Source organism: Etheostoma spectabile, chromosome 5 (genome assembly GCF_008692095.1).
Source record: "Etheostoma spectabile isolate EspeVRDwgs_2016 chromosome 5, UIUC_Espe_1.0, whole genome shotgun sequence".
In the NCBI taxonomy this organism is placed as follows: domain Eukaryota; kingdom Metazoa; phylum Chordata; class Actinopteri; order Perciformes; family Percidae; genus Etheostoma; species Etheostoma spectabile.
Genome location: NC_045737.1, coordinates 23958086 through 23969733, shown reverse-complemented (window position 1 = coordinate 23969733; position 11648 = coordinate 23958086). Strand labels below are relative to the sequence as shown.

Genomic DNA, 11648 nt, shown 5'->3' with positions numbered 1-11648 from the left:
GCTCCCCTCCCCTTTTTCCAACACTCACAAACACAGCGCACAAGCACGTATACACAACACATGCACAGAGTTTCCATTTCCTGTGCGTAAGATCACCTGTACAGACAGAATGGCGTGCTTCAATGCGACATGCTCAGGCAGGAAAACAGGAAAGGGAGTTCAAGGGTGTCTAACATGAAATACTCACAGAGTTAGGGGAAACCCAAAGCTCATGGCAGCACTCCAAGTAAAGTTTCAGTAGTGCACTTTTTTTTTTTGGTGCTTTAGCACTGCCATCATAAGCTCTACTTTTTGCATGTGCAAAACTGTTATTAAAGTGTAACAACTGCCTGTTTCACAACAATACATACATGTGTAATACCTGTATATGAGATCGTGCTGCATACATATAGTGCAATATAAATTGGGAACTAATGCTTTGCCTTAAAGGAAAAGTTTAAAATTAAAAAAAAAAGTTTTAAAAAGATCTATACTACTCTAATGTCTTTGTGAATATGTTGCTGAACCCAAAAGATGGTTAGCGTAGCTTAGCATAAAGACTAGAAACAGGGGCAAACAGTTAGTGGGGCCAAAGGTAAAACAGGCGGAATTGTGAAGACTGTCCTTCCCAAAAAACCCTCCCATAGGTTGTATGTTCAAGCAGCAATTAAGACTCATATTTACATTTATAAAGGCGGCACCCTCTAGTGGCTATAGTTAATTATGACCGGGGCAATGCAGAAAGTAATGTGACAATGTAAGTAAGTAATGTAAGAGCGGCAAGTTCCACAAAATAAAAACACAGAACTTTTACCCAGAAAAAAGGATTCGGTCCCATTTGAAAATAAAAGTAAACAGCAAGTTTTTTTTGTTGTTTTTTTTACTTTACGGAACAAACAGAGATACAGCATGACAAGCGTAAATGGAAGTGAAGTAACATCTGATATGAGCCCAAACAACAAAGCAGTTTTTGTGCCTAAACATAACCAAACTGCGACCATTTCACAATGTTAACGTGTTCTAAAGTTATTATGTATACTATGTTAAATTAACCTCTATATATGGACGCCTGCTCTACCAACTAAGCTATCCAGGCGCCAACTTTGGTGCTTTTTAGCTCAATGCTAATGTCAGCATGCTCAGATGCTCACAATGCCAATGCTAACATGCCTATGTTTCGCAAGTGTAATGTTTAAATGTTCACCAGCTAGATCTGTCCAAAGGTCACAAAATGTGCCTACCAGTACTTTGAAAGTTCCAAAATTAACACGTTTTATCCTGTCATCTGCACAAAAACAAAACAGGCACTTTTCTCACCTTTATTTATTTAGGGGGGAGAGCAATGCTCTCTTCTTTGCAGGAAGGCCCTGATAATATTATTTCTCTAAATGTTGAACTTTTCCTTTAAGCATTAGGTATTTTCCTTACAAACTCTATTGAATATCATCCATAGGTTTTACTTAACATGTACTATTGTTACCTTGTAATTCTGGCTTTATGTGACATGCCATACTGATCAATCACCCCTGTTCTCTGTGGGGTAACACAGTGTTCCCCTGTGCATCTGACAGCCATCCCTAGCCCATTTACTGTCAAATGGGCTCCGCTCTCTTTGCCTAAGCTCAGATGCAGATTTATGCCAGAGCAATGCCGGTTCTTGCATATTAGATGAAAGCCTTGTTTGCATATACCCGCTCTGTCTGTCTCTCTCTCTCTCTCTCTCTCTCTATCTCCCCCCCCCCCCCCCCCCCCCCCCCCCCCCCCCCCCCCCCCCCCTCCTTCTCTCTCTTCCTTTTTTCCGAGGCGTCACTTTAATATGTATGCAAATGGGCTGCGCTCCACGGGCGATATGTGTGGAGCCCTGTCCTGCAGTCAGGAGGTGTAGGAGAGATTGTGTTTGTATTTATGAGGCATGGGCCCTGCCGCTCTTGGGAGAGAAAACGCTGCGAGTAGCGTGGTGGAGGCTCTGCAGTGCAGACAGAATGCAGATATGCCAATAACAGAGGTCATGGTTGTCACTAATGATAAGAGGAGACAATTAAACAATTGCATAGCTGTAATGTACCCACCCTTACACCCTCTTACACACACACGCAAACATACAAACAAACACACTAGCCTCTCACATCCCTGTTCAGGCATGAAGCAAGCTAACAAACTGAGGAGGAGACGCTTCTTCTGGAATGTTCTTTATCTTTTTGTTCTTTATGTTGCAGCAGCTCTTCTCCATAGCTCTGCTCAACCTGGTGGGGAGTCCTTAATGATCGGTGTGGGTAAAAGACCAATCTATCGATCCTACGCATCCCTCACGGGGATGAGGATCACTGTCAGGGGCTGAGGCAGAGACGACAAGGTCAGGTCACCTATGAGAGAAGCACCCTTAACCCATTTCATCAGGCTGATGCTTCCCAGACAGGCCTCAAAAGCCTCTGATCAATAATGTCTCCGTAGTGGTAGAAACTGAAATAAACCAACGGAACTGCTCCTGGTTCTGTGGATCGCATCATCTCTATTTTAGCATGCGTTGTGTAACATTCACTGCTACATATACTGTATGTAGGCTATGACAAAATCACTGGAACAATCTAATTTTACATAAAAGGATTTTTTTTCTTAATGTGTGTTGTAAAATTATATAAAGAAAAACTAAATGGAAATGACAATGAATTTCTGGTATTATGTTCAAGACAAAATAATATCTTGGCTTGGTGGCAATCAGTGATCTAATAAGGCAACACACACAAACACACACAAACTGTGTGCAAATCAAATGTCTGTTTCCTCTCCCTCTCTCTTTCTCTCTTACACACACACACACACACACACACACACACACACACACAGCCCCTTCCACCATCATGAATAAACCATACTGTGTCTATGATCATGTACCACCCCACATCTCTCTCTAACCCCCCACTCCCCCTTATTTGCTGCTGCTAGAGTAAAAACGCTATTTAGCGTGATGGCTAGCTCCAGCTCCTGTCAGCAGCATGTGGGGGCCTCTCAACCAGGCAGCTCCCACTGGTCTCTGGTTTTAGCAGCTCTCGCCGCCATCTCTGGAAAACAGGGGCCCCTCATTCATATTCAGCCCCAGTCGCAGGCACCTGGAAGCAGCCAGCACCACCTCCACACAACCCCCATATAGTGTCTATCACCAGCCCCCAGTCCAGCCCACCTCCTGTCAATGCTGGACCCCCCAACACACACACACACACGCACGCACGCACACACACACACACACACACACACACATACACACACAAACACACAACACACACCAAACAACACAATTATTCCATTTTCTCAAACTACTATCCAATTGGAACACAAGTCCAAACTGAAAAACTCCATTTAGGAGATGAGGGAGCTCGAAACTCCATCTAGGAGATGACACAACCCAACTGATGGGTTGAATCACCCAACGGTAGCAAGAGGGAGAGGAAGAGGGAGGGGGAGAGGGAGAGGAGCTGCGAGCCTTGGTGGACTAGCTGGGTAACCATGACAACGCAGCCGGGAGAGCAAGAAACAGGAACATACAGAATCTGTTTCTGCTGAGACTTGCACATGTGGCACAGCACTGCTTTTCCTGTGTGTGTGTGTGTGGTGTGTGTGTGTGTGTGTGTGTGTGCGTGCCCTTATGAAACATACATGCCTGCTGCCTCTCCAACCAAACTCACTCGCCTCTCCTAGTCACTGAGTGAGTCACAACCCAGAAGATATTATGGTGAAACTGAAGCACACAACCCAATGTTTAGTGGCAGGCTTTTTCTCTTTCCACCCCCCCCCCCCCAACTATTGAATAGGTGAGGTAGAGGTTGCATATGGTACAAAGACAAAACGATCAAACACAAAGGCAAGAAAGAGAATTTTTCCGTCTACAGCCGCTGGTTTTTGCCTATTTTCCTTCCCTGTGCCTCTCTCCACCGCTCCCCGTCTGCCTGTCTTTTCTCTTCCCTCCTGCTCCTTCTTTCTACAGGCTCAGTCTAACCTCCCCCTCCCCTTTCCTCAAGGGAATAAAGGTCGTAACGCAAATGATTACTCAAACCCGAGTTGCCATAGAAACGCAGTCATGTGACTAGAGCAGGCATGCATAGACCACAACAAAGAGGTGGATCAGGAACCAACGCTGGAAAGAGCTGTAGCTCGCCTTACTGGTGCCTCAGTGCATTTCACTCAAATTCTAGCTTTTAAAAATAGGCGAGCAGCATGAAACGTAGGGGGAGAAAAGCAGAGAAAACGACACTCTAAAGAACCAGGACGAGAGGCTGTAATGAATCTAGGCTGTAACACTGCAGTGAGCCATATATTCTACCATTCACTAGCATACCAAGGGTGTGTCCTATTCATCATGTCCTTCTTGAGGCAGAGCTCAGGCGCCAGTTGTCTGGAATTTCTGTGAAATGGCGTCAGTTGTAGAAATCTAGAGGGTGGTGGATTTGTGTGCTTCTAAAATAGGAGTCGGAGTAAGGAACCGTAACTTTCCGGTGTGCTACACTTTCAAATGATTCCCCCTCAAAGAGCAAGAACAGTTTTGTGTTAGTAATAGTGTGTAGCAGTATTTGGTAACTTTACTTGTTGGAACAGTTCTTTTTCCAAAGACATCTTAAAAACAACGACACCTAAGATTGAAAAAAGATACCGGCATGTAGTAAAACACATTCTAAAAGATATGTTTAAAAAAGTTGACTAAAAAGTAGGTTAACTGTGGAAAGGATAATTTCTCACCATTTTTCCAACAAGTAATGAGTTTACATCTTGACACATTTTTCCCTCAAATTTTATCTAGCAAACAGAAAAAACCTACACAAACCATGATATACCCTAAAGCGTTGAGCTAAATGAGTACTAAAAAAGGCTGGTGAGCTCAAAAGTCAGTTTGTGTCAGTCTAAAGGAGGAACCAACACCTGGAGCAGAATGAGAAGGTGGCCTGCCCCAACAGGATTCAGTTATCCTGCATCCAATCCACCCCCACTGAGATTAGTCCTATGCCCTGAGTGAACCTAGCGACCTGCGTCCATCTCTAAGAGACCAACCGACAACCCCCACACTGCAAGCACACACACACACACACACACACACACACACACACACACACACACACACACACACACATCCCCACAAAGCTCCACATTTACCAGTGCCTGAACCAAACAACAATATTGTTATAGGACATAAAGTATGCTGTTTGGAAGCCGGCAAACTAAGTTGATATCCAGTGAGAGTTTGCTTTTATTGGTCTTAGCATTAACAGCCATTTATTTTAGTGAGCTCCGTCAACGCTAGCAAGGCAATAGGATGGGGTGCATTTTTTTCTGATGAAGTCACCACATCTGCGGTTATGAACACTGTGTGTTTCAATGTCAATGCTCTCTCCCACACACACACACACACACACACATACACACACACACACACTCCCTGAATCCACGCTTGCCTTCACACCAGCAAACCCATCCATGGCGTAGATGTATGGGCAAACACGCAAACACACAATCTACAGGGGTGTGAGTGTGACCCCCTCACTGACTGCTGGCCATTTCCATCCAAAATACCACCTCAACTCCCATGAGGTTTCAGACAGCAGCTGAGTGTTCAGTGGTGTCTGCAATCATCCCGTGTCTAGACAATGTCTATTGGAAGACAAGGAGATGCACATTCTGAAAAGGCCTATAGACCACTTTGTCTTTCAGCTGGTGACGTGGTGGTTAATGAAAAGGTTAGGGCCAGACTAGGAACTCACCCAACAAGCACCAACATGAACAAAAAAACAGCACTATTTAAATAATTCCAGTGAGTTTCAAAGAAAAGCAGTTATTGTCCAAATGTATGTAATGACTATGTTTACTCTCCAACTTGTAGGGTCATGGCTGCATTGCAGTAGTTCACATGCATCTCTCTAAAGAGATACGTCTTGCTTTTATGAAATGAAAATTTCCTTGTACTGCATTTTTAATTTTCTAAAGCTTTCACCGTTTGTACTGCTGAAGATGATGATGGTTTTAGGGACTGGTTAAGATCAAGAATTAGGAATGAAAGATAACAAGTACCTGGTTGATGGTAAATAGATCATTTAAAAAAATGATATCTTGTTATATATTGAGAAAAAGAATTTCAAATAAAGAGGGTAACATACAAAGCATGTTATATAAGGGTTTTATGAAGATCAATTTCAGAATTATTGTGTAAACTTTGATAATTATAAAACATTGAAGTGTTATTTTGTCAACGCAAGTCTTGAGCTATGTGCTGCCCTTCCAAAAATCTTAGTTTGTATATATCAAACGTTCTCATGGATATCAGGTTATGTTATTGACATCTTGTTTTGGAATGATTTCTCCGCATGACAAGATGTATTGAAGTAAATAAAAGAACTACAACACCAGCAGAAACACTAGCAGAAGCTCGAAGCAACGGCTGAAAGATACAATGGGTTGCAGTGAAAGAAAAAGCATTGAGAGAATGAGCAGGTGTGGTGGGAAAGACCCCTGGGCTTCAGGGAGAGAATAGATCAATAACTAATTTCAGTACCGAGCTTCACTCGCACTGTTTTCCAATAAATGCTGCCTTAGCCCTCCCCCCCCACTAGCTTTTTTTATCACCTTCTCCAAGCAGGGATTGGACTCTATGGAGGAAGGCTGTTTTTTTTTTTGCCAGCGTTGTGTTTGTTGGTTGGGTGGATTATGCTCCTACAGCTAGTGTATTTTATAAATGTAATCCAACGTTGCCATTTCAATTTCCATGTGTCCTCCATGAGTGCTCCCACAACCACTCCACATATTCCATCTCTGTAACTTTTTTTTCCCTTTTTCTTCACAGCCTCCTGCAACCCCCGCCCTCCCTCCCTCTCTCCCTGATTCGACCAGGGCCAGTGTTGAGGTTTTGTCAAAAGATTCAGACAGACAGGAGAGTGAAGCGTGTGTCATGCAGGGCTGCTGAGGCTCTTCTCCTCAGAGGCTGTGACCTAGATAACCAAGAGGAGCTGGAGCGCTCGCAAGCCTTGGAGCCACTCCAGCTCCAGCAATGTCAGGAAGGGGTTAGTTGTGTAACACAATGTCCTATTTAGTTTGCACGTCACACACACACATGGACGCAAACACATATGTACATGGTGGTGTTCCTGTACCACTGTACTGTTTCTTTTAGGGACTGTTTTTTTATTACCAGAGACTGGATGTGTAAGGTTTTGTACGTGCGACTGAGCAGCAAAAAAGGAAGATGGAAAGGGGCCCAAAATTCATTTGAATTTAAACATTAGCATTACGAATGCTTGGTAAAACTTCTGCCAGCAGCCACTGCAGCTACATTATGTCACAGTAAAACCATGTCAAAACATCTACACATTTTCTGTGGTGTTGTAGCATTATTTTCCTGCTTCTTCATTTGAGTATTCACTCAACTGATGTTGGAGGTATGGACACAACCATGAGGTACATATATAGACACAATTATTCCACGATAAACAAGTAGCCAGTGTTTGAGAGTCACATTCAGAGCTGCACTGCCACTAACTTGTCATTTTCACCCTATACCATGTTGACAAACTAAACAAAATAATGTCAAACTGATATTTCTGGATAGAAAAGTGGGTTATAAGGACACCCTAGGTGGAGACACATGCCAGGTTTTATTGGTCCAGATTCATGTTCAGCGAGAAGATGCTCAAATTCTACAATATACCACCATCATGTTGAGGAGATGAAATATAGATGGAGCCTACTGCGCTGGATCAACTGTAATAGGCTGCACTGTGAATATCTACATATTTGACCCTGACATCTGAGCTGCTTTTGAGCTGCAAGAGCCACATTGCCATCTGGTGGATTGTAAGTTGTATTGCAGCTTCCTTTATACTTTGATATGACACACTCTACAGTACAGCAATTTAATCATAACAGTACAAACTTAGTTACACACAGGCTAATTTGTACAGACAAGACTTTATCTTAAAGTAAACATTCACACATTTGTCTTTAAACTTGGCACAGACAGCAACAATAAGAATTAAACAATGCCACAATGGTTTGACTTAGGTTCATTTTTGTACAACTGCTCAGACATTTTATACAAATTATTACAGGCCTGTTCAATCTTTTATTTAGATTTAGAAAGCACAAGAACTAGATTTAGACTCGCTTATATACGTCAGCGCTGGTTATGTTGGGGCTTGAAGCGGTCCCAGCCAGGCTTAGGAGTATATGTGTGCTCAGGAAGAATGAAGTCTTTCAGTCTGTCTGGTAATGGTAAGGCTTTGACTTTGTCTTCCAGGGGCCAAGGCTGTAAGTGACTTCTTATAAAAGCCCTACAAAGGCATCGCAGAGCAGGAGGGTTCACTTCGTGCTCTACTACGTGGTTGTGCAGGTCTACCAGAGCCTGAGCATAAGGGTGAGGGTCCTGACCAGGCACGGGGAGCTCCAGCCTAAGAGGCAGATGCGGTGCGGGGTCGTCTACCCTCGCTAAGTCAAGCAACACCTCGGCCTGCTCCAGCAGTTCTGAGGCATGACTTTGATCAGAGCACTGCTGCAGGGCTGTTTGTAGCCGCTGGAAAAGGAGGCTGTAAAGTGACCAACAGGAGTCGCCGTGATAGGAGCAAACCAAAGACGCTCCGCTCTGGATTAGGAGCACAGCCAGAGGGAAGAGCAGGTCGAAATGCTCCAGGCTCGTCTGTGTCAGGGAGGGCTCGCCATCCTCATTCAGACAGCAGCTGGGGTCCACACCGTGAGCCAGCAGTAGCTGCGTGGCTTTCAAGCAGAAGATACCGATCTCAGCAGCGTCCTCCATAGTGGCCTCCAGAGCCTCCTTAACCAGAAACACCAACGAGGACTCAACTGTTTCACCATCTACAGTAGCAGCATTAACGTCAGCACCTGTAGTGAAGAAAGCATCAGTCTTGGTTTTTGATCAAATCTGATACTGTTACATCTGGATTACGCCGTACTTCCTTTGTATGGTGCGGCTCTACTCAATTCAACTTTCTTGGTACCAGTACTTTTCTCTTTTCTAGATCCACCTATAGTACCCCCTCAGGATTCTCCGCTGTTCGCCATGGCAACGGCGTGTAAAACTGCAATGACATCATCTTCAACGTAACACTCACTGACTACTTTTCATTAGTGTGGCCGGGTAGGCTCAGTTGGTAGAGCAGGTGCACATATACGTAGGTTTATGCCTTGACGCAGATTTCCTGCATGTCTTCCCCCTCTCTCTCCCCTTTCTCATCCAGCTGTTCTGTCCATTAAAGGCAGAAAAGCCCCCCAAAAAAATAGAAAAGGCATTTGTGTTATTGTTTTCAATCTCATCAATCAACGACTCATCCGACAACTGAGTAATTGTTCAAGTACTTTATAAAATTAACGCAACTGAGCATTTACTGGTGGTTACAACTTTAAAATGAGCCCTAGTCTGACTCAAGCTCTAAAAACTCTAGAACCTACATTTCCCATAATGCAACTTGATAGCATCTTTCATTACACCTCTTTTACGGTAAATGCCCACGTCTTTAAACCCCACAACCCCGGTTAGGAATGCAGGCTTTCTGTTATAAATTTAATGTCTAATGTAATGTTTAATGTAAATTTTAATGTCCCTCATGACATCACTATGACCTCATAAGGGATTTTATTTCAAACTTGACAAAGCTCGTACGAAACCACAGAAGTAAACCAGTTTTCACAGGTTAATTAGTACTCAAATTCAACCACACATTTTATGTGATCATGTCCTATTAAACATCAGTAGACAGGAAGCTAGTTTCCCAATCTGTCTCTCAGATTGTTCCATACTCTTTACTGACCTTCTTAAATTAGCATACTCATGAAATGTTTTAATACATTCTTACTTCGAATGTTTTTATTATTATTATTATTTTACCTCTCTGACAGATGAGGGTACACATACTCCCCTTTTTTTGTTAAATACTTGGATGATATCTTTGACAGACGGATGCATGTGTATGACGAACTGGTTCTTTGTGTCTGTTGTGAAGCTGCTTTGCCGTTATGTCATGTTTGGGATGGTTACAGCCAAGAGACTTACCCTCTACAGCTGGACATTGGTCTCTGCACTCTTCCTCAAAACAGTGGTTGAAGGAAATTATGTCTTTTGAGACAATACACAATGTGTGGTCTTTTTGTTGTGGGGTACACTGGTTGTAAATAGTAAAAATAAAAAAATATAAAATATATAAATTATATGTATAAAGAATAAAAAACAATAGAAGACCATGAACCTAAGTCTAAATCTGTAGTGGTACTGTAAATGAAACTACTAGTATACCAAGGAGATTGATGACTCTATACTACGAAGACATAAAATACATAATGTCAGTTCGCAACAGCCTACAGTTAAAAATCTTGTCAGTCAGTGGCTTCATGACTGGATCACAGGATTGGTTCTGCTCCCTTTTCACATGCGTTAGAAATTGCATGTGCATATTTTAGCCTGACAACCACTGACAGTTTACTTTGATCTCAAAATGCATACAGATGGACTGGTATGCATACCAACAAAAGTTTCTGAATGTAGTGGTTTGATTGTGATGCTGTTTGAGAGGGTTTTGAATAACCAAAAGTAGACAAGAAGGCGAAGGGAAAATTAAGGGTGTTCAGTCAGTACCTCTCTGAAGTAGAAGCCGGATGTTGTCTGTGTTGTGCACAGTGAGTCCGTCGCTGCTTGCCAAGGCATGGAGCAAAGGTGTTTTTCCTTTGGAGACAAGACCAAAGCGATCAGTTTTCAGAACAAAAAAACGAGTGGCAGAAATAACCTTTTTGAATTAGGCCGGGGAATTGATATTTACCACGTTTATCTCTTGCATTCACATCAGCACCCAGATCCAGCAGGGTGAGCAGGCAGGGAAGCCTCTCCGACTCTTCACTGGCAAGATCCAAAGGACTGCTCTCATGGATCTACCAAGTAACATTGATATTACATTAAATGCTACAAAAACAGAGGGGATACCCTGAGAAGAGAGGGCATGAATCCAAGTTGGACAGTTGCCTCACCCTGTCTCTCTTTTCAATGTCTGCTGCATGCCCGACCAGCAGCCTCACCATATTGGGCCTGTTCCTCAAAACTGCAATATGTAGAGGATTGTAGTAAGACACTGGGTCTGGAGAGTAGAAACAAATGTTCATATTAAACCAATTAAGTTGTTTTACAGAGATCAAATATACATCAGACAGATGAAGCTTTCTGACAACACAACATTTTTTTTTAATCTAGTTTTAAAATGCTATGGTGGCAAATTGACCCCAACCACATGCATATGTTTGAAGGGATATTGTTGAATTATGTTTTATGTATTTGCTTATGTTTTATACATTTACCAAATGCTACAAATTGAGAATTTATGTTGACAATGTGGTTAATGTTTGCAAGTGTTTTCACAAGCTGTTGTGGTTCTCTCGTCTCCATTAGTTGGCAGCAATCCAGTATAAAAGCAGATAATACATCTTAGTTAATTCTCAGTTTTACATGTAACAGATCTCCACTCGTACCGTTTCTCAGTGGCAAAGTTACTGATTGTTACTTACGGCGCGTATAATCAGGGTCCAGATTATTAAGTTCCACATACGTGACTAGTAACTATCATAATAACTATTAAAACTCTTGTTTCAGCACAGTCGCTGCTTGTAAGAAAGCTGGCACAAGCTATTCTTAAATATGCAAT

General features: G+C 42.6%; 1 protein-coding gene and 1 long non-coding RNA gene across 3 annotated transcripts in view; one reads left to right on the top strand and one right to left on the bottom strand.

Moving 5' to 3' along the window:
- The window catches only part of LOC116690017 (uncharacterized), a 23115-nt gene that overhangs the window by 8723 nt on the left and 2744 nt on the right, over nt 1-11648 (top strand). The window lies entirely within an intron of this gene.
- The window catches only part of asb6 (ankyrin repeat and SOCS box containing 6), a 7478-nt gene continuing 3418 nt past the window's right edge, over nt 7589-11648 (bottom strand). For both annotated transcript variants that reach the window (XM_032516683.1, XM_032516684.1), the window contains exons 4-7: nt 10981-11087; nt 10776-10884; nt 10595-10681; nt 7589-8847 (exon numbers count right to left, since the gene is read on the bottom strand). In XM_032516683.1, the coding sequence (XP_032372574.1) occupies nt 8126-8847; nt 10595-10681; nt 10776-10884; nt 10981-11087 (1025 nt within the window). In that variant the 3' untranslated portion in view covers nt 7589-8125. The remainder of the gene's footprint in view (nt 8848-10594; nt 10682-10775; nt 10885-10980; nt 11088-11648) is intronic.